A 20,993-nucleotide genomic window follows, 5' to 3' on the forward strand; every position below is an offset into this window, starting at 1 on the left:
ATGTGAGTACTTTTTCATCCCTCGTTTTCCATCTTTCGTTTTGGGGGTGGCATTGCATACTTATTTAAATTCAAATGATTTATACTTGAGTCTTAAACCACAACACGTATTGTATATGTTTACTTAAATAAATGCTCGATTTGGTGTTATATGCTATACATGATTATGTGCAAATTCTTGAATGCTAAGGCGGGTAGCCTCATCAAAGTATGATCATACGTTAATTCCGAGTATATATGGTATCCCCATATAGAAAGGTGTCGTCAATGTATTCTTATTGACAATTTCATTATTGTCGTCAATGTATTCTTATTGACGGTTTTATTATCTAAATTGTTGCTATTATTTATTGTTTTCATATACTAGTTGTAGATTTCATACTATATACTTATTGTCCAAAACTATGAAAATTGCTCACCAACCTTCGTGTTGACAAACTCTATTTTATGCAATGTTACAGGTTTGATGTTAGCTTGATTGGATTACTTGAAGAAACTTATTATCTTGGCTTTAGGATATTAGAAAATAAAAGAACAAGTTATTTGTTTATCTATCTATTTGGCATTTTGTATGAACAATTGTTGTGTTATTTATGATGATATGGATTTAAATGAGTTGTTTAAATATTGTAACTTTATAGTGTCATTGTGCAATGAACAATCATGTCGCGCATCGACGTTTCCGCCTTCATTGGTCGGGGTGTGACACTACTCCTCCATAACATTTTTATTTTCATTTTAGAGTCTCTTTCTCTTTAAAATATCAAAACAAAAATTACAAAGTTTCTTTTTTTTCTTTTTGGTTTTTCTCTCTTTTTGTGTTTATTTTTCTTGGTCATAGTAATAATATTTGTTATTAGATGCACTAAGAAATGTATTTTAAGAAATAATGATATAACGTTTTTATAAAAGTGATAAAAGTTTTGTATATTTTTATCTTATCATATGTCTCCCGTACAACAAAAAAAATATTCATCAGAATATTTTTTTTGTTAGGTTCAAATGCACGAGATTAATGTTGCGTGAGATTAGAACGAAGTTATTAATCAAGTTGTTATTTATTTTTTTTATTTAGTAATAAGCAACAAGATTTTTTTTAAAGGTAAGCTATGTTTAAAAATTATTTTAAAAAAGACACTGTAAAAAATTAAGACACTTGTAGAAAAAAAAAACATTTCTTTTTAAACGAGAAAAAAAAAATTTTCTTTACATAATTTTTTTGGTTATTTTTAAAAGTTAAAAAAATGTTTTATAATATCCAAAAAAAGGGAGAAAATTTTTAAAAGATATAGAATTTAAAAAATAACAATGATAATAAAAGATAACAAAATAGCAAACAAAAAACAAAAATGTTTAAATTGTATTAATGTAAAACTTGAAGGAAGAGTACATATAGTAAAAATAAATGAGACGGGAGTAGGTTTAGCAACACCTTTAAATAATTTAAAACTTGGGCCAACAAAACACACTAAAGTTAGGTTAGCTAGTACTTTGGCAACCTGCCATGATCACTAATTAAACGAATTGTGCCGATTAAACTTTTCCGTCTTGGTCTTCTCAGCCTTATGCCATGACCACTGATTAAACGAATTGCACATAAGCTCTGATACCACTTTTTAGGGTGAGTATCAAAACAGTCCTTGAAAAGAGAAACAGAATTGGCAGCAGCAAATCTACTGTTGTTTGACATTGATCGATCAACTGTTGATCATCGACGGTGGAAGGCCGGTGGTGGTGACCGACAACTACAAAATTGAACAGCAATCCACACACGAACACAAACGATGCAACAAACAGAAGTTATAAAGCGACACGAGAAATTTACGTGGTTTATTTTAATCTAGCTTACATCACAACTGCAACTAGTGAGACAATTGATTGATTACCTTGGAGTTGATGAGAACTACAATTAAGTATGGGTGTATTTATAAGTTTAAAGCACATTGGGTTTTAGTAATCTAAAACCTAGGGCCAAAGAAACACTCCATAAATAGGTTTGCTAGTATTTTGGCAACATGTCAAAAGCTTAAATTCCGACCGAAAATAAGATCAGGGCTGAAAAAGGCCAGCTGCCTCACTTATCAATTTTGTTCTCTTTAATAAGAATTTTTCAAATAACATTTTAGTTCTCTTAGATAATAGTTTTGCTTCTTATACTATTTCTTAGTGAAATCTGTCTTATATTATAAAAACCTCTATATTTGGTTAAGTATCAAGAGCCAGATAATCTATAGGTAAATGTTTATTCAGCAATTATATAACTCATTACTACTTTACTAGAAAATTCACGATATTTTATAAATTTTTCGTTAATAAACGATGTATGAAAAATTACAACTTACAATTAACTCGTGACTTTTAAAAGTGTATAGTAAGAAATATATGAATATGAGAATTTTGGTAAAGATATATTGAGGTTGTAAAATGGTGCAAAGTTTGGAGATGATGAAGTAACGGCAGGAGAAAGAGACATTCCCTCGTTTTTCAGCTGTTTATATCCTCTGACACAACTTTGAGATAACAATAGCAGTAATCCCTTTTGTTTTTCTTCTTTTCTTTTCTTTTATAAATAAATATTTATATTTATATATTCCTGCTCTACTCCTACTCCTCTACTCTCTCACACCTCAAAAACACACACACATCTACATCCCTATCCCTCTCTCTCTCTCTCTCTCTCTCTCTCTCTCTCTAAAAGTTGTCTTTGTTCCAAGACTACTACTGAAGAGGCTATGATCATCAAAAGCTTCTGCATCAAATGATTTGAAAAGGAGAGTCAAATCAAGCTTCACTTAAACTCAATCTCCAGTACTTCGCTTTGTTTTTAGAGAGAGAAACCTCATATTCAAGAACACACACAACAGGTATACATATATATATATATATATCTAATATCTCTCTATCTATCTCTATCTCATGAATATTGAAATCAAAGTGAAGCTTTATATTTTATAATTTGATGATATGACTCCACTTATGTGCTTCAAAAGTTCAGACACTTCATTCTTCCTGTTTTTAAAGATAATATTATAGTCTGCTATGCTAATAATAAATAATTAGTTTATATATACATGTGGCTATCCATGTATCTATCTATCTATCTATAACTTGTACTCTCTCTCTTGAAGTTTGCAAGTGTCTGGGAATGAAAATCTAATCTGGGATTTGTGTACTATGTTGTCATAAGATGTCAATGTAAAAAAAACATTAATCCTTGTCTGCAGCTGTTGAATGAGGATGTTGATGATGGAGCAACACGTGCACAATCATAGTATCTCCATCACTACACTCTCTTGAGGTACATCATCAATCCAATCATATAACCATTAATATCATCTCTCCCTTAAGACAAACCGTACAGTAATATCACACTAGTAAATAATATGACTTCTTTTTTTACCAGAGAATATATATTATTGCTTTGTAGGTTGAAGAAAGTCTTACCAAAAAGATATTAAAAGCATCTATGGCCACTTACTACAATGGAAGCTCAGATATTCAAGGTGGAGATGGGTTGCAAACCCTTGTTCTAATGAATCCGGGTTACTTTTATTACCCGGATGGACAACAACAATCCGGTCAACAAACGCAGCCCGGTAATTTTATGTTTCTTGAATCCAATCATCCGGGAAATAATTCGGTCAACCACCACCACCAGCACTCACACATGGCGGCGCCGCCGCCACCGTCTGCGCAGACTCAGCAGTTCGTTGGCATACCGCTGTCGGCATCACCACCGTCGTCCGCGTACATCCCGCGGGCCCAGTACATGTACAACCCGGTGGAGATGGTGTCGCCCCGTGAGGCCACACCGTTTTTAAGCCTGTCTTCTCAGCAGTCCAGGTACGGGTCCCAGGTGAGACCCGTGCCTGTTTCCCCCACCGGTGATAACGGGTCTAGATCTGCCATCGCCAGTGGATCGACATCCTCGGCATCTGGGATTTCGAATAATATGTTGTTGAATTCCAAGTATTTGAAAGCAACCCAAGAAATCCTTGAAGAAGTGGTGAATGTTGGGAAAGTTGCACTGAAGAACTCTGATCAGTCCACCAAGAATCTCAGCATTCTTGGTGGTGGTGTCGGTGGCGGTGATGGATCACCGCCACCGACTACAGGAGAAGCCGCAGATACCGCCAAATCTGGCGGTGCTGCTGAGCTTACCACAGCAGAAAGACAGGAAATCCAGATGAAGAAAGCAAAGCTTATAAACATGCTTGATGAGGTGGAGCAGAGATACAGACAATATCATCACCAAATGATAATAGTAAACTCTTGGTTTGAGCAAGCAGCCGGGCTCGGGTCTGCGAAAACATACACCGCACTCGCGTTACAGACAATCTCTAAGCAATTCCGGTGCCTAAAAGACGCAATCGCGGGACAGATTAAGGCTGCCAGCCGGAGCTTAGGGGAAGATGACAGTTTAGGCGGCGGTAAGGCAGAAGGCGGGGGTTCGAGGCTGAAATTTGTGGATAATCAACTCCGGCAACAGAGAGCTTTGCAGCAATTGGGTATGATCCAACATAATGCTTGGAGACCCCAAAGGGGATTGCCAGAGCGTTCGGTTTCGGTTCTTCGCGCTTGGCTTTTCGAACACTTTCTTCACCCGTAAGAATCAAAACGCGCATACAATTATCAGATTTACTTATTTTTATAAGTTTGTGATTCGCTTACACGGTTTTAATTTCAGTTACCCAAAGGATTCGGACAAACATATGCTTGCCAAACAAACAGGGCTTACCAGAAGCCAGGTAATTATTTAGTATTTATCTTCTCATTGTTAGCAGCCTTTTACTCACAGGTCCAACTTTTAAGTGAGAAATTTACTGAGTATGCTTGTTGTGTTTTATGAATCCTAGGTTTCAAATTGGTTCATAAATGCGCGTGTTCGGTTATGGAAGCCAATGGTGGAAGAGATGTACCTCGAGGAAATTAAGGAACAAGAACAAAACGAAAAGGATGGCGCTAATAAAGCGAGCGGGAATAAAGAACACGAAGATAACTCATCGTCCAGACACGAGAAAAGTCAGTCACCAGAAAGCTCAACCCGAGGACTTCGAGCCACTAAACAAGAGACTTCATTCCATCCGCCACCATCCCTGGCGGCTTCTGCCACCATCTCGACATCCCCCACCGCCACGGGAATCCAATTCCAAAATCACCCGTCCGGTTTCAGTCTCATGGGATCACTAGAAATGGACGGAATCACACAATTCACCTCCAAAAAACCTCGAACCAACGAGCGGGACCACCCGAACCAAGACGTTGGTTTCACCATCACCGGCGGCAACCCGACCGACTTCATGAATGGACTCGGTGGTTACCCGATCGGTCAATTCCACCAACAGTACTCCGGTAACGGTGTCTCCTTGACTTTAGGTCTTCCAGACTGTGAAAACTTATCAATTTCCGGGACCCACCGGAGCTTCCTTCCGAACCAAAACATCCAACTCCGACGAGGAGCAGAACTAGAGGAAGGACACGATTACACCGCTATGAATCCACCATCTTCTTCACACACCGCGGCATTGTATGAGTCTATGACTATCCAAAACCGCAAGCGGTTTGCTGCACAACCTTTACCCGATTTTGTTGCTTAAACAGAATCAAGAAATCAAAAAATAAACCCAAGATTCACCTTAGAACAGATTCGATTCGATACTTGGATGAAGATTAAAGAACAAGAACCATTAGAGTTCAATATAGTTCAATATAGATAGAACTTAGGTATTTCATGAATCATATCATGATGAATGATTCAATGACTGTATATTAATTTTGTATGGATGTATGTATGTAAAACTAGTTCTATATATTTGGATTGGGGGGTATACCATAAACAATATTAATAATCATATCATATGATCATTATCTTTTATCATATTTCTTGAATCTTGTATATGTCTCTGCAACTGGATGATTCCCCTGTTTCTCATTCCAAAGAAGAAAAATGATCTTTTTGTTAGGAATTATAGTAAAGTTATTGACTTGATGACAAAAGCTGGTAGATATGACGTGGACAAGTTCCATGGTCCTGGTCATTAATATGAAGACCAATGAGTGGTTCAAAGAAAAGTCGTTTTAGGTTACTTTCTCAATAGGGATCATTGTTGTATGGTTTAAATGCATTCAATGTATTGAAACTTGAAAGTGGCCATTTCTACCTGTCACCACAATCATTAACACACAAGATAACTTTACTAATCCGAATAATTGTGTCCATAATAGCGCGTTTTTAAGCTCACATGGAGGAGAGGGGACATGACGTTGTTTGGAGAGAGATGATGGACGTTCTTGTATAAAAACGTCCAAAAACAAATTATGTGAAAAGGAGATGAGAGAAAGGGCGTGTTTTTGGACTATTTTTGGTTGTGAGAGAGACAAAGCCCGGCAGGTTGGGGTGATGTGGCGGGCGTTTTTTTACCAGCCTATTGGGATACTCTAAAAGGACTCTGTGGTGATGTGGCACTTGAAAATCCCACATCGTCACGCTCACGTAACAATTACCGGGTTATAAGAAATGACCGGCCTTAAATACCACCAGCGTGCAAACGTTACGCAATATTGTACAGGGAAACTTGATTCAGTCTTGCATTAAGTTGTGTTTGTTACATAGAAAGGGTAAAATGGTCAATCCACATCAGCTTAACAACTGGTTCAGGGACCCAACATGTTATGCTATGGTAAAGATTGAGACCGAAACCGTAATTCTAACTAAACACCAAATTCATAATTTAAACTACCATAAGTACAGTCAATCTAATGAACTCCCTTAAACTTATCTGTAATATAGGATAGGATTTAACCTCACAAGCCAACAATAATTTACTAAACTTTTCTTTGTGAGATTCTCCCTAACCTTATCACGAAAATAATAATTCAGGCCCCACACAAGCCAGCCATGGCATCACATTTTAGACTAAGGTGCTGTTTGTTTTTGCAGACATAAACTGTCTGCAAGCTGATTTCATCTGTTTTCATGTCTGCAACTGAAGATGTGGTCTGAAGATCTGCAAGCTGAAAATATAAGACTGTTTGTTTTTATAAGCTGATACTGTCTGCATAACTGTCAAACTTATCTCACAAGATAGAAGTCATTTATTCAAGTTACATCTAGTTTTTAGTCTTTGCTTGCCATGCCGATTTGGTTTTGGTGGGTGGTGGAAGGTGGTGGTGGCGGATGGTGGTAGTGGCGGCGGACGGTGGGTAGTGGCGGTGGACAATGGGTGGTGGTGATGGATGGTTTTGGTTGGTGGTGGACGGTGGTGGTGATGGATGGTGGTGGTGGTGGGTGATGGATGGTGGTGGTGGCGGTGATGGATGGTGGTGGTGGTGATGGATGGTGGGTGGTGGACGGTGGTGGTGATGGATGGTGGTGGTGGTGGCGGACGGTGGTGGTGATGGATGGTGGGTGGTGGACGGTGGTGGTGATGGATGGTGGGTGGTGGACGGTGGTGGTGGCGGTGATGGATGGTGGTGGTGGTGGCGGTGATGGATGGTGGTGGTGGTGGGTGATGGATGGTGGTGGTGGCGGTGATGGATGGTGGTGGTGGTGGCGGACGGTGGTGGTGATGGATGGTGGGTGGTGGACGGTGGTGGTGATGGATGGTGGGTGGTGGACGGTGGTGGTGGCGGTGGATGGTGGTGGACGGTGGCGGCGGGGTACGGGGGTGGTGGTGGCGGCGTACGGTGGGTGGTGGTGTTGGCGGACGGTGGTAGGAGCAGTGGATGAGAGGGTGGCTGCAAAGGGAGAAGAGTAGGGTTTTTTTGTGAAGATGTTTTAAGCAAGATTTCCTTGCTTTTCTTTTAAGATGAAAGAAGATAACTTCAGATCTGTTTTAAGAAAAAAAACAAACAGTCTTCAAGGGTAATGTCTGCGCGCCTGCAGACATTAGCTCCCTTGAAGATGTTTGAAGAAAAAACAAACACCCCCTAAAACTGCAAATATCTAGAACAATTTCAGCGATAAGTATAATGATATTTGAATATTTCATGTACACATGAATCCTAATTTGAACAATGTACGATATTAATACAACAAAGTAAATAGTTAATTAAAAGGTTATTTATAGCATTTTTATCATACCATTGGAGCTTGTAATATCTGCAAGTCTTCTATTAGCAACTTTGGACCGATAACACCAAACTTCAAATACTTCTGTAAGATCCGGATATCGAATATGCTTATTTGCTAACCATTCGCTTATTATTCCCGCCTGTTCGCCAGATGGCAACGCAAGAATTATTGAAACAAATGCAGACTCCAAAGACTGCCATATTTCACCATCGATTTTAACCACTGAACAGTCATTTTCGTCAGTGGTCAAAGAGTCAACCGAAGACTTCAAAATCCTTACAAACGGAAGCCAAATTTTCACCCCGTGAAGCCGTTTTACAGTCGGTAAAATCACATTTCTGAATCCTATTGCTTCTAAAACCTTGGAAGTTATCTCAATAACCTTAATCTTTGTCTCAAGACTGTCTTCTTGTTCACTTTGACTTACCTGGTCAACAGCTTTGACTATGTTCTCAGATGCATCTATCCAGTTCTCAACAAAATCCTTTAACAATTCCAATTTCGCCAATATTTGGCAAGCCCATGACATATCTACCAAAAAGGTTTGAAATTTATGCATTTCACTTATTTCACCAACAGATTTAACTGTGTTATTGAATCTTGATAGTAAACCCTCAAAAGATTGTCTCACTTTTAACTTTAGATCTTCATCAGCTGTTAACAATGGAGCGTCATCGTCTTCTGTAAGCATGTATTCAATCTGTTCTTGAGCAGATGTTTTCAAATCCACCATCGTCGGTGGTAACACAGACGTGGCCAACATGGTGGCAGAGAGAAAAATCTTGACTATTGTAGTTTGTTTTACAGGTTGAAGACGTCCAAGAATCGGTTCTGCTAACGAACCCAAACCCGGAATAATTTTAAAAATTTCTTCCTCCTCGGCCTCCTCCCAAGGAGAAGCTTCTAGAAAGTCAACACACGTGGCGATAATACCCGGGCAGCCAAGGTTGACTGCCACTTGGAGGACGCCAAGTGTGTTTTTGACACCGTGACACGTTTCACTTATAGAACACCCGGTGTTAACATAAAAGAGGCGTAAGACTGTGATATGGTAGTCAAAGTCATGTTCTTGGCAGTAAACCTCGACACAGTTGCGGGAATCGAGAATTTGACACGTGGGCCAGCTCTCGGATAAACGGTCAGCAAAATATTTGCTTTTGTTTATAAGAATTTGCGAGTGACAGTATACCCATTCGTCACGGCCTTCGGGTGTTCTTAATCTTGCAACGACATCACTTGTGGACCGGTCACCAATCATAGTGCTCTGGAAACAACAATTTGTAAAATTTATTAAAAGATAAAAGAAAGAAAAAAAAGAAAATTTGCATAAATGGGGTAATTTAAACACTTACCATAGCTACCAGAAAGCTTGAAACAGAGTTCCTCGTTGCTTATAGTCTTCGGTTATTAATGTCACATTCAAATGTCCTGCAATTTCATAAGTCGATATGTAAACATATTCATAAGAAATATGCTTGATGATTGAAGAAACACTAACCGGACCCCGGGCAGATTACTGGTAACCTGGGGGTTGGATAGCTGTTTCCCACGAGGGGTTAGACCCTTAGAAGATGGTTCTTCTGATAACCTGCAAAACAGACACCGTGAGCTCGTCACTGAGAAGGGGGGGGTTCCTCCTTGTGACCACCCTCCGGCGTGAGAATCAGACTAGATTGCTCTTTAAATATAAAAGTATATTAAGAGATTGCTAGAGCAGATATCAGGTATATTATGATGATAATGTGATAATGTAATGTGTTGAGATGATCATACCATTTGGGGTATTTATAGCCGAAGGTAGGTTTCCAAGGAGGTATGGCCGGCTGCAACAGTGTTCCTGTTCATCAACAGTAGCCTACGCACGTGCCCTGCTGGTAGTTGGTGAGTAGGCAGCGGCTGATAGTGACCAGGCCTGCTGTATACTATTCCCTTTCCACCAACTGCCGGCTATGCACGTGGTATGACAGTAGTTGGTGAGTAGGCAGCGGCTAATAGTGATACAGTACAGGAGCATGCTGCTCGCCATACTGTATCAGTGAGCTGTCGTATCTCTGATCAGATCTTTCGCCCATACCTCGTCAGGTACAGTAAAAGGTCCTTCAGTATACAGACTGGCTTATTTGGGCGGGAGTATTCCCCCTCCCGCCTCTGTGCGGGATTGCTCCCGGCTTTGCTCATTCCTTCAGGTGACACTGAATGATCGAGAGCTAAGTACCTAGTGCGTGTAGCCATGCTGCGCGGGTGGCCTTCCCTCATGGCTTGTATCCGAGGCTGCGGGAACAGGCGGAGTCCTTCACCATGGGAGGCATTTCCTGCGGGAACAGCTTGCGTACTGCGCGTAAGGACGTCACGTCTCTGAGCATGGTTGGTCCTGCGGATCCAGTTGGTCTTTGCGCAGACGTCCCTGTTTAAGGTGAGTCTTGCGGGACCAACTGGGCTCTGCTGGGACCTACCTCTTCAAGTCCCCCCAGTCCAATGTTCTTCTCATGCGTGTTTAATAAAGTGAGGTGAACTTTTGGACTTGAGCAAAGGGTTTTGAAAAGGGGTTTTGTAAGGTTTTCCATGGGGATTCTTTCCGCGGAAGTCCTTGTCACTTGCAGAAATGCCCGAGTTTCCTGCTTGGTCTTTGGGTATGATGCGGGTAGGTCTGTAACCTCCTCGCAAGTCAGGAGCATTGAGTCCTAGTTGTATGGATTTTCCATGAGGTTTTGGTAGTTTTGAACATAGTGATCAATTATGTTAAGACCACCAATTCCATCCTGGAGCTTCAAACAACGTAGTTCTCGACGTTCCCGCTATGCGGGGATGTTATTTCCGTTTCCGCAAGCATTGCCCAGAAGATCCTTCTTGGTTTCAATTCCCAGCGGAGCGCTAGGTATGTGAAGGGTTTTGCCTTAACACTGTACCTGCGCTCGTCTTACGGTTACTTTACTTCCAAGGTATTCCTGGCGTCAATTCCCTGCGGGTGCTAGGTATGTGGAGGGTTTTGCCTTTACACTGTACCCGCACCCGTCTTGTAGTTACTTGGTTGCCGAGGAATACTTGGCTTCAATTCCCTGCGGGTGCTAGGTATGTGAAGGGTTTTGCCTTTACACTGTACCCGCATCCGTCTTACGGTTACTTGTTTGCCAAGGTTTATTTGGCTTCAATTCCCTGCGGGTGCTAGGTATGTGAAGGGTTTTGCCTTTACACTGTACCCGCATCCGTCTTACGGTTACTTGTTTGCCAAGGGGTAAAGGGGTATTTTCCCGCTTACTTTTTAATATTTTCGAATTTTGAATTTTGAAATTCGAAGAGTTGGTGAAAAGATCAGAACAGTCCAAACCTCTGAAACGTCGTGCGACGGTTTCTTCTGACTGTGTCAGGACGTGCAGGAAGTTATGGTGACGTGACAGAACATGGTCATTCCAGTCGCTTTTTCAGGCGCGTGGGCGCGATTTTTTGGGCTCGTGGCCGCGAAATTACTGGCACACGTCCTTTCCACAGCTGTTGCCAGCTTGCTTTTTGCCACGTGTCATAGTTTCATTGCACATTCGATTTCTCTCTCCTCCGCATTAAATTCACCGCATTAATTGCGATTACTATATAAAGGGGTAGAGGGTTATTTGTAATCCATACTTTTCACTCTTCTCTTCATCTTTAAGGCGATTTCCGGCGAATACTCTTTTATTCAATCGAGCATTCTCTCGAAATCGTTCTCTTCTTTCTCTGCAAGATGTCTTCTCGTGATGCTGAAGCTATATCTGATGACAGGGGTACTGCTGGCGAGTGCCAGTGTGCTCTGCCCGGCGATCAGTACCGGTATGTTGTCAGGAAGTTCACGCTCGATCATCTCGAGCCTGAGTTTCCTGAATCCCACCAGACCGTGTATGATGCCCCCAGAGGCAAGATCGGGGTTTATGCTGCATTTTTTGTCTATGGGAATCTTAGATTCCCGTTGACAAAATTTGTTTATCGTGTCCTTGAGAGGCACGGTGTTCATTTGACCGAGCTGCACCCCATGGCGATCGCCAAGATTCGCCATTTTGAGTGGGTGTGCCGGATTTTGGGCATCGAGCCCCATGTGGACCGCCTGATGACCTTCTATACCTGGAGGTGCATCCAGGGGTGGTACACCTTGACGACCCGTATTAAGGGTCTGAAGATTTGCGACACCGAGCGCAGTCTTCGCGCGTGGAAGCAGGAATTCTTCTACATTTCTGCCCGCGCCATCCCCCTTGCCATGAAGTTTAAAAATGGCCAAGCGATACCGAGCCTTCACGCCCCCAACTACCAGGAGGCGGAATGGTTTTCGAAGATATCCCGGATCCAATCTCCGGTTTACCGGTTTGCGGAGTCCAGGATGGTCATGTTAGGGATGAGCCGGGTGTGGAAGGATGCGTCTCAGGTTCCCATCCTTCTCGAATACGGTTTGAACTCTATTCCCTATGGTATGTCTTGTCTTTCTTTTTGATACAAGTTTGTCTTCTAACTGTTTCTTTTCTTTCAGAGGGAAATAATTTGGAGTCGCTTCTGTTCCCGCGGGAAACCGACGGTCCCGCGCGGATGGGTACTCGTGCTCTGGACGAGGGCGAGTTGCCCATCCTGGAGCAAACGGCGGATCGTTTTGTGGAGGTCTATCCGCTGGGCCACGAGATCCTGAGCCACCGGCGGCCAGGTAAGGCGATATTCTTTCCTCAACCCCTTAATGCTGTACCCGCTGTTGGAATTCTTGACCTGTCTTCTTCTGAGGAATCCTCAGATGCTCCTCCACTGGTGCGGAAGAAGAAAGCTGCTGCCGGCGGGAAAGGGAAGGAGAAGGCCTCCACGGCTGGTCCGGTGGTTCTCTCTGACTCGGAGTCAGATAGTGAAGAGGTGGCGGGGAACCCCGGTGGTGAGGAGACCACTGCTCCGGAGGCTACGACCGTTACCTCCGGAGAACCAACGAAGACGACGTTGACCGGTACCAAGAGGCCGGCTCCATCGGGTTCCTCCCCGCCCGTCCGTACGTTCAGGGTCAAGAAAACCCGTAAGTACAATCATAATGTCTTTGCAGATTTATCACTATAAATTTAACACTTTCTTCTTTGTGCAGGCGTGGGTGTTGACGCATTCCGGGGTGAAGCGCAGGGGAGTATTTCCCCGCCAATGACGGTAGGCTCGGTCAGCCTTCCTGAGGCGTCGACCCAGGCGCCTGCGCCTGCATCCGCTGGTCCAGTTGCTCATTCCTTTGAGCCAACTGTTCCGGCAGAGATGACGTCACCGCCGGCTGTGAGTGCGATTTTTACAGCATCCTTCACAGAGCCGGCGGTTACTGCTGCTGCTTACAAGGCGGCGACCACGGCGGCGACCACAACGGCGACCACGGCGGCTGCCACCATGCCCGCGCCACCGGCACCGATGGCCGGACCATCAGGTACGCGCAGGGCTTCCCGCCGATCTTTGCCACCTTCCCGTCTGCCTGACCTGTTGGATGGATTTCCTTTAGGTTCAGGTGATGGGTTTGGCGGCTATCGGCCTGTCATTGACCCTACAGGTGCGTAGGGTTCCTTTCTTTTTCCCTTATGTTTTTTATCATCTTTTCCTTACTGCTTTTGTTTCTTTTGCAGTGTCGGATTCCAATGAAGTGTATGTTCCTCGATGGAACATACGCCGAGGAACAACCCTTCGCACACCTGTGGAGTGCGTGGACTGGGCTCGCCACGCTGCTCCTCCGGGTGCGTTGGGGGAAGCCATGGTTAGCTACCAGGAGGGTAGGCTAACTAATGAGCTTCGGGTTCTCCAGGCCCGGATGCAGCCGCGCGTCGAGCTGCTTTGTCGTGAAAACGACAAGTTGAAAGCAGCTCGCGCCAAGGACATATCTGAGGCGCGTGCTCTTCGGGAGGAGAACCAACAGCTGGCGGCAGCTGCCGCCGACAAGGAGAAGGCCTTCAAGGCCCTCGAGGTTGAAGTTCAGGCGCGACTCGAGGCCCGCTCCAAGGCTGCCCAAGCTGTGAATGAACAGCTTCGGCTGGCCAGGGAGACTGCGCGAAACGCAACCGAGAGGGCTGCCAAGGCTGAAGCCGTTGCTGAGCCTTTGCGTGTGGAGAATGAGGAGCTCAAGGCCAAATTAGAGGCTCTCCAACGCGCTCATGATGCCTTGGCAATGGAAGATGCCAAGAAACTCCAGGAAATCCTGGACCAGAGGGGGGTGCTTGACCACACCGAGCGGAAACTTAAGGGCGTCGAAGAGGCTGCCGCAAAGGAAGTTTTACTTGCCAACCTTAACAAGAGCGAAGCCGAACGCGCCCATAACGAAGCTCAAGCTGCCCTCCAATGGCTTCTTCGAGAAGCGTTGCCTCAGGTATGTTTAGTTTTATCTTCACGCTTTTCTTTTGTAAGAAAAGGTTCTAATACTTGTGTTTTCTTTGTAGGTTGTGCGTCGGGTCTTTTCAGAGACCTCTTACGATGATGCTATGACCGCAGCCCTCAACGCTTCTCATGAGGATGGGGAAAAGGCCGGCTTCTTGCTTGGTCTAGGGTTTGTTGAGAAAGGCGTCCCGCCTTCCAACTTCCCTTTGTTCAATGTGGATACCGAAGCCATTTATGACCAAGCATTGAACCAATACGCCGCCTTCCCGCATCCAGTGGTGGAGAAGGTGGACGAAGTAGCTGCTGCTGATGATGGGTTAGCTGTCCTCAAAGCGATCCTCGAACCACCCCGTTCTTCTGACGGAGCGGGTCCAAGTGGAAGCGGCCCTGAAGCTTGATCCTGAAGATCCCTTCCCATTGCTAAGATAGACTTGTATAGTTTTTTTTCTTTTAGGCGGGTAGTTACCCGGCCATTCTTGTAATATATTCTTGAAATATTAATCTTTTTGCGTATGAGATTGTTATTTCCTTCTTTGGGTTCCTTGCTTTATAAACTTATGACTTGCATACTTAGTTTAAATTAGCAATTTTCCAAGTGTTTAGAATAAGAACCTTTGAACGTGGTTGATAGTGGGTTAAAGTTTCGCTTCCTCCTTCGTGATTGTGCGGGTAGAACCGTCACTTGCACTTGGTAGGATGGCTAAACTTTAACTTTTATCTGACCTGCGTGTAGGTTTTCCTTTTCGAAATTTCTAAGGCATTAAGATAAGTTAACCTTTGAACGTGGTTGATAACAGGAAGTCTTGCTTCCTCTTTCGTGATTGTGCGGGTAGAACCGTCACTTGCACTTAGTAGGATGGCAAAACTTTACCCTTATCTGACCTGCGTGTAGGTTTTCCTTTTCGAAATTTCTAAGGCATTAAGATAAGTTAACCTTTGAACGTGGTTGATAACAGGAAGTCTTGCTTCCTCTTTCGTGATTGTGCGGGTAGAACCGTCACTTGCACTTAGTAGGATGGCAAAACTTTACCCATACCTGACCTGCGTTTAGGTTTTTCTTACCTTTTGAGGATAAGTTAACCTTTGAACGTGGTTGATAATAGGTGTGAAGTTTTGCTTCCTCTTTCGTGATTGTGCGGGTAGAACCGTCACTTGCACTTAGTAGGATGGCAAAACTTTACCCTTATCTGACCTGCGTGTAGGTTTTCCTTATCCTTTTTAAGAATTTTGTTTTGAACCGTTCGACGCGCGGTTGTCGATAGGTTTGTGTTCATTTTCCTTTCATGATTCATGCGGATAGACCGGCACTTTCATTTAATGGGATAATTGAACTCTTCTCCTTCAACTGACTCTGCGTGAAGGTTTGCCACGTTATTGGGTTCGTGCGGGTAAGACCGCCTTCCCACGCAACGACTTCACGTAATGTGAATGCCGTCACCAGTGTTGGATAGTTTAACCGTTCGATGCGCGGTTGTTGATAGGTTATTATTCAGTTTCCTTAATGATTCATGCGGATAGACCGGCACTTTCATTTTTGGGTGCTGAACTTTTTCCCCTTCAACTGACCTGCGTGAAGGTTTGTCACGTTGCTGGGTTCGTGCGGGTAGGACCGCCTTCCCATGCAATGACGACGTAATTATGCGGTGAAAACCGGCATATTAGTTCAGAAAAGTATAAATGTAAAATCATCAGCTTCGGTGTTCTTAAAGAGAATCATTTCCATTAGAAGTGGCTCTTGGCCTTTTCTTTACAAATTGGAATTGATTTACATGCAGACTGTGTAAATGAGCTCCCTTCCATGTTGGGATGGGAGTGCCATCGAGCCGTTACGCACCTGGTTCGGGATCTCGTTCTTTACGCAGCATGTAGTCTCGATTTTGAAGCTGGAATTGATTCGTGTTTTCCCCAGCTGGGGTTCTATACGCACTCGCCTGCTCAGCCTTTATTACGCCACGAGGTGCGCGAGCGTCCCATCTCTGACAAATGCTTCGACCATATCTTTTACATCTATGCATTTTTCAGTGTTGTGGCCCTTTGTCTTGTGAAAGTCACAGTATTTGCTCCGATCAGCATCGTGACGATGTCGGATTATTGGAGGCTTTGGCCATGGGAGCTCTTCAGTGGCGAATATCTCAGTGACGCTTTTGGTGAGTGGCGTCCATCTGGAGTTCCGGTGCGACTGTACATTATCCCTTCCGCCCAACCGATGTTGCAAGCCGGATGAGGTGTCAAAGTTTACCCTTGACTGCCAAATGCCTAGCTTTCGTTTTTTATTTAGTCGGGCGGTGAGGACGTTGTCTTCTCTCGTCCTCTGGGTGTAGAGGTTTGTGCTCTGTGGGAGATCTCTACCCAGTTGCTTCTCTGTTTCCTCATAGCGTTTTGCTGCTGTCATGATGCCATCCCATGTGGATGGCATGCCATCTTTACCCGTTAGGGTGCGGATGAGCTCTGGGTCATGTGCGCCCTGGATGAAGGCAGCGCGAACAAGATCTTCGCTGATATTGCCCAAACTTAGCTTCTTTGAGTTGAAGCGAGTGATGAAGTTTGGCAGAGATTCATCTTCCTCTCGTATGCATTTGAGGATTGTCCATTGCTCCTCGGTATACTTTCGTTGCTGGCTGAAGTGTTGGCTAAACTTCTGTTGGAAGTCTGCCCAGTCGTAGATGTGGTTGACCGGTAGACGATCGAACCATGCTCTAGCAGCCCCCACCAGCGTCATTTGGAACATGTAACACCACGTGGGTTCCGTCCAATTACTGACGGTTGCCCCCGCTATGAACCTGTTCAAATGATCGTCTGGATCAGATATACCGTCATATGTGCCTATGTTGGGCATTTGTTTGGCACTCTTTGGGGCGATTGCCTCAGCAATGTCCCTTGCAAATTTGGACGTTCCTGCATTTGCAACGTTTGGTCTGAACGTTTTAGAGAAGTCTCGTGGACTTCCACCTGTGCTTTTTGGTTTGAAGGCTTGTCCAAAATGCCTTTTCGGTTGGGATTCCGTTTCCTTACGCTTCCCTTTTGCCCTATGGCGAGGGTTCGCGTCGGAGTCGGATTCCTCCGAGTCATCCTCCCAGTATTCGAATTCGTCGGCCTGTTGCACGGAACGCAAGCGTTCGTCCAACTCAGCCTGGAATTCCTTTTGTCGTGCCTCCGCCCATGCCTTAACTTCATCGAGAGTCTGGCGGGGGAGTCTTCGTTTCTCAAACTGGGTATCGGTGGATCCCAGTAGGCGATCATTTACTGCACTTGCCCCAGCTTTGGTAAGTGGGGTAGTGTTCGTAAAATTTACTTCACTTGCCCCGGCTCCGGTAGTCGGGGTAGTGTTCGTAAAAACTGTGTTGCCGGTGTTCATCCCAGCAGCTGGGGTTGTGGTTACCGGAATTTCTCTAACCATCTTTGTAGAAGTTTGAAAAAACTGGAGAAAAATAAAGTTCTAGCTTTATGCACGGATGGCGCCAATGAAGAAACACTAACCGGACCCCGGGCAGATTACTGGTAACCTGGGGGTTGGATAGCTGTTTCCCACGAGGGGTTAGACCCTTAGAAGATGGTTCTTCTGATAACCTGCAAAACAGACACCGTGAGCTCGTCACTGAGAAGGGGGGGGGTTCCTCCTTGTGACCACCCTCCGGCGTGAGAATCAGACTAGATTGCTCTTTAAATATAAAAGTATATTAAGAGATTGCTAGAGCAGATATCAGGTATATTATGATGATAATGTGATAATGTAATGTGTTGAGATGATCATACCATTTGGGGTATTTATAGCCGAAGGTAGGTTTCCAAGGAGGTATGGCCGGCTGCAACAGTGTTCCTGTTCATCAACAGTAGCCTACGCACGTGCCCTGCTGGTAGTTGGTGAGTAGGCAGCGGCTGATAGTGACCAGGCCTGCTGTATACTATTCCCTTTCCACCAACTGCCGGCTACGCACGTGGTATGACAGTAGTTGGTGAGTAGGCAGCGGCTAATAGTGATACAGTACAGGAGCATGCTGCTCGCCATACTGTATCAGTGAGCTGTCGTATCTCTGATCAGATCTTTCGCCCATACCTCGTCAGGTACAGTAAAAGGTCCTTCAGTATACAGACTGGCTTATTTGGGCGGGAGTATTCCCCCTCCCGCCTCTGTGCGGGATTGCTCCCGGCTTTGCTCATTCCTTCAGGTGACACTGAATGATCGAGAGCTAAGTACCTAGTGCGTGTAGCCATGCTGCGCGGGTGGCCTTCCCTCATGGCTTGTATCCGAGGCTGCGGGAACAGGCGGAGTCCTTCACCATGGGAGGCATTTCCTGCGGGAACAGCTTGCGTACTGCGCGTAAGGACGTCACGTCTCTGAGCATGGTTGGTCCTGCGGATCCAGTTGGTCTTTGCGCAGACGTCCCTGTTTAAGGTGAGTCTTGCGGGACCAACTGGGCTCTGCTGGGACCTACCTCTTCAATGATTCAAGAGAAATTATGGGAAAACTTGTTTTAACTCTTAGGACGCGTTCGTTTCACGGACTTTTTTTAAAGGATTTGGAATTGGAATTGGAATTGGAATGGAATGTTTGAGAATTCCTATCATGTGTTTGGTTGGTTAATATGTATTGGAATTGGAATTGGAATTGGAATTGGAATTGGAATTGGAATTGGTTTCGAGCTGACACGAGTTTTTGCACTGGACGGGTTGGGTTTCGGTTTCCTTTGTTTCTTTTTGGTTGGTTTCGGAGCACTGGGCGGGTTGGGTTTTGGTTTGTTTTGTTTGTTTTTGGTCGGTTACGGATTCGTTTCGGCCTTTTGTTTCGTTGTGGTCGGTTTTTTCAGTTTCATTTCTGGTCGGTTTCAGTTTTTTTGTTTCGCTTTGATCGATCTTTTCGGTTTCCATCAATTCGGTTCAGTTTTGGTTTGTGTTTCGTTTTCGTCGACTTTCGGTTTCGGTTCATTTCTTGGTTTTTTTTTTTTTTAGAACGAGGGCAAAGGCGGAAATGTTTTAGTTTTTTTACATTTTTTGTTTTTTATTTATATTTTGAGTTATGATTTTTTTATTAATTTTTTGAATTTTTTTTTGGAGGGGTTTTTTTTGTTAATAAGAAAATCCTTCATTTTCCATAACAATCCTTACAAAATATGTGGGATTTAAAATCCCATGAAATGTGGGATTTGATGGGATTTAGTTTCCATTCTTATTCTTTCATTTAATGAAAAGAACATATCAATTCATGGGATTTAAAATCCCATTCCTTAGAATTCCTTCCAAATCTTTGAAACGAACAGGCTCTTAAGATGCTAATAAGTAACCGGAAACAAGAAACGCATCAGTGATGCTGCCTCGAACGAATACAATCTTGCATTTAGGGTAAAAGCTTCTTTCAGGCGTTTTAACAAACACCTTGTGTGCATTAAAGTCTACTTCGATCACTAGATTTACTTTCCTATTCAATCGATCATCAGCATAATTTACTTTGCAGAAAAGGGTAAGATTATAAAATGAATTGGATACAGACCCGATTCACCAAATCGAAACAATTCGAAATGGGAAACATGTATTTAAGTAATTATGCATACAGATTCGCGAGTACATTCAACTCCGTATCAAGTAATACTTGACTTCTAAAGATTTCCTACAAACGGAAATGGTAATTTAGTTACTCGGAAAATAAGACTAGCTTCATTTACCTTGAATGTTAAGATGAATCATCTTCGGGTACGGGTCGCCATTAACCGACCGACCGTGTGTGCCTAGCCCTATTATAGAAAGTAGAAACAAACTCAACTCCCCAATGGGCAATGACAATAAGAGTGTTTTTATCATTTATGACTTTGCTTTATTATTATTACTAGGTTATATTCGCACGGGTGAAAAATATAATAAAAATAAAAAATTATTATATATAATACATTAATTATAAGTGAATTAACAATATATTATTTAGAAGGTAAGAAATTTAACACAATAACTACTTAAGTGAGTTGGTAAGCATCTTTAGTTTAAAACATGAGGGCTTGGGTTCGAGACTTGTATCACACAATAATTTATTTTTTAAAATTTTACAAAATGTTATCTTCATATGAAGATGGTTGTATTTGAAGAGAAACCGGGACATGGGCTATAACATAACTAAGCGGGTTCATGCTCTATATTGTGTTTGGAAGAAGAGATGATAAAGTAGGAAACTGCTCACATGGCATCTATGTGGAAACCCTAGAATGATACCATGTGGAAAAATTATGTTGCTTTAATATATAGTTAGATTAGATTATTATTATTATTACTATTATAGTGTGTCATTTTAATACCCGTAGTTTGTCTAATTATGCAACTTTAATACCCTTTTCATTTTATTGTAAATGAGTACTTCACTTTTCTAACTTTCACTGAACTTGAAAACGGTACTAAAGTTGCGTAATTGGACAAACCACAAGTACTAAAATGGCACTTAACTCAATATTTTTAACAACAAACGAATCTTTCAAAATGGATGCTGAAAAAATTCATCAAATCGGGATACGCTCGTATTTCGATCCGAGAAAAACCCTCAACTAAGGCCAACGTCCGTGAACACTCACCCGAAGGCATGACAATGCGGTGAGACAAAATCCGTTCAGGTC

General features: G+C 43.3%; 2 protein-coding genes across 3 annotated transcripts; one reads left to right on the forward strand and one right to left on the reverse strand.

Annotated features, from left to right (window-relative positions):
- Nucleotides 1-2,677: 2,677 nt before the first annotated feature.
- On the forward strand, nucleotides 2,678-5,859 carry LOC143532203 (BEL1-like homeodomain protein 1). 2 transcript variants are annotated; one of them, XM_077027320.1, is made up of 5 exons: nucleotides 2,678-2,851; nucleotides 3,221-3,297; nucleotides 3,427-4,604; nucleotides 4,687-4,747; nucleotides 4,856-5,859. In XM_077027320.1, the coding sequence occupies exons 3-5, from the start codon at nucleotides 3,466-3,468 to the stop codon at nucleotides 5,594-5,596; spliced, it is 1,941 nt and encodes a 646-aa protein (XP_076883435.1). In that variant the 5' UTR covers nucleotides 2,678-2,851; nucleotides 3,221-3,297; nucleotides 3,427-3,465; the 3' UTR covers nucleotides 5,597-5,859. The 2 variants fall into 2 exon arrangements, with proteins under 2 accessions (XP_076883435.1, XP_076883436.1); XM_077027321.1 differs by lacking the exon at nucleotides 2,678-2,851 and having other exon boundaries at nucleotides 3,119-3,297.
- Nucleotides 5,860-8,015: 2,156 nt separating this feature from the next.
- LOC143532174 (BTB/POZ domain-containing protein At3g05675-like) lies at nucleotides 8,016-20,111 on the reverse strand. The gene is made up of 3 exons (XM_077027300.1): nucleotides 20,061-20,111; nucleotides 9,426-9,501; nucleotides 8,016-9,337 (listed from the first exon to the last, which is right to left on the reverse strand). The coding sequence occupies exons 2-3, from the start codon at nucleotides 9,426-9,428 to the stop codon at nucleotides 8,063-8,065; spliced, it is 1,278 nt and encodes a 425-aa protein (XP_076883415.1). The 5' UTR covers nucleotides 9,429-9,501; nucleotides 20,061-20,111; the 3' UTR covers nucleotides 8,016-8,062.
- Nucleotides 20,112-20,993: the final 882 nt, after the last annotated feature.

Source organism: Bidens hawaiensis, unplaced genomic scaffold (assembly GCF_021521415.1).
Source record: "Bidens hawaiensis isolate Kalapana, Puna unplaced genomic scaffold, B.hawaiensis_p1.1 tig00009385_1, whole genome shotgun sequence".
NCBI lineage: Eukaryota > Viridiplantae > Streptophyta > Magnoliopsida > Asterales > Asteraceae > Bidens > Bidens hawaiensis.

Coding starts and splice junctions, on each gene's coding strand:
- LOC143532203 (XM_077027320.1), top strand. CDS start 3,466: ATGGCCACTTACTACAATGGAAGCTCAGATATTCAAGGTGGAGATGGG. Junction 4,605..4,686: donor TTCGAACACTTTCTTCACCC/GTAAGAATCAAA, acceptor TTTTAATTTCAG/TTACCCAAAGGATTCGGACA. Junction 4,748..4,855: donor CAGGGCTTACCAGAAGCCAG/GTAATTATTTAG, acceptor TATGAATCCTAG/GTTTCAAATTGGTTCATAAA.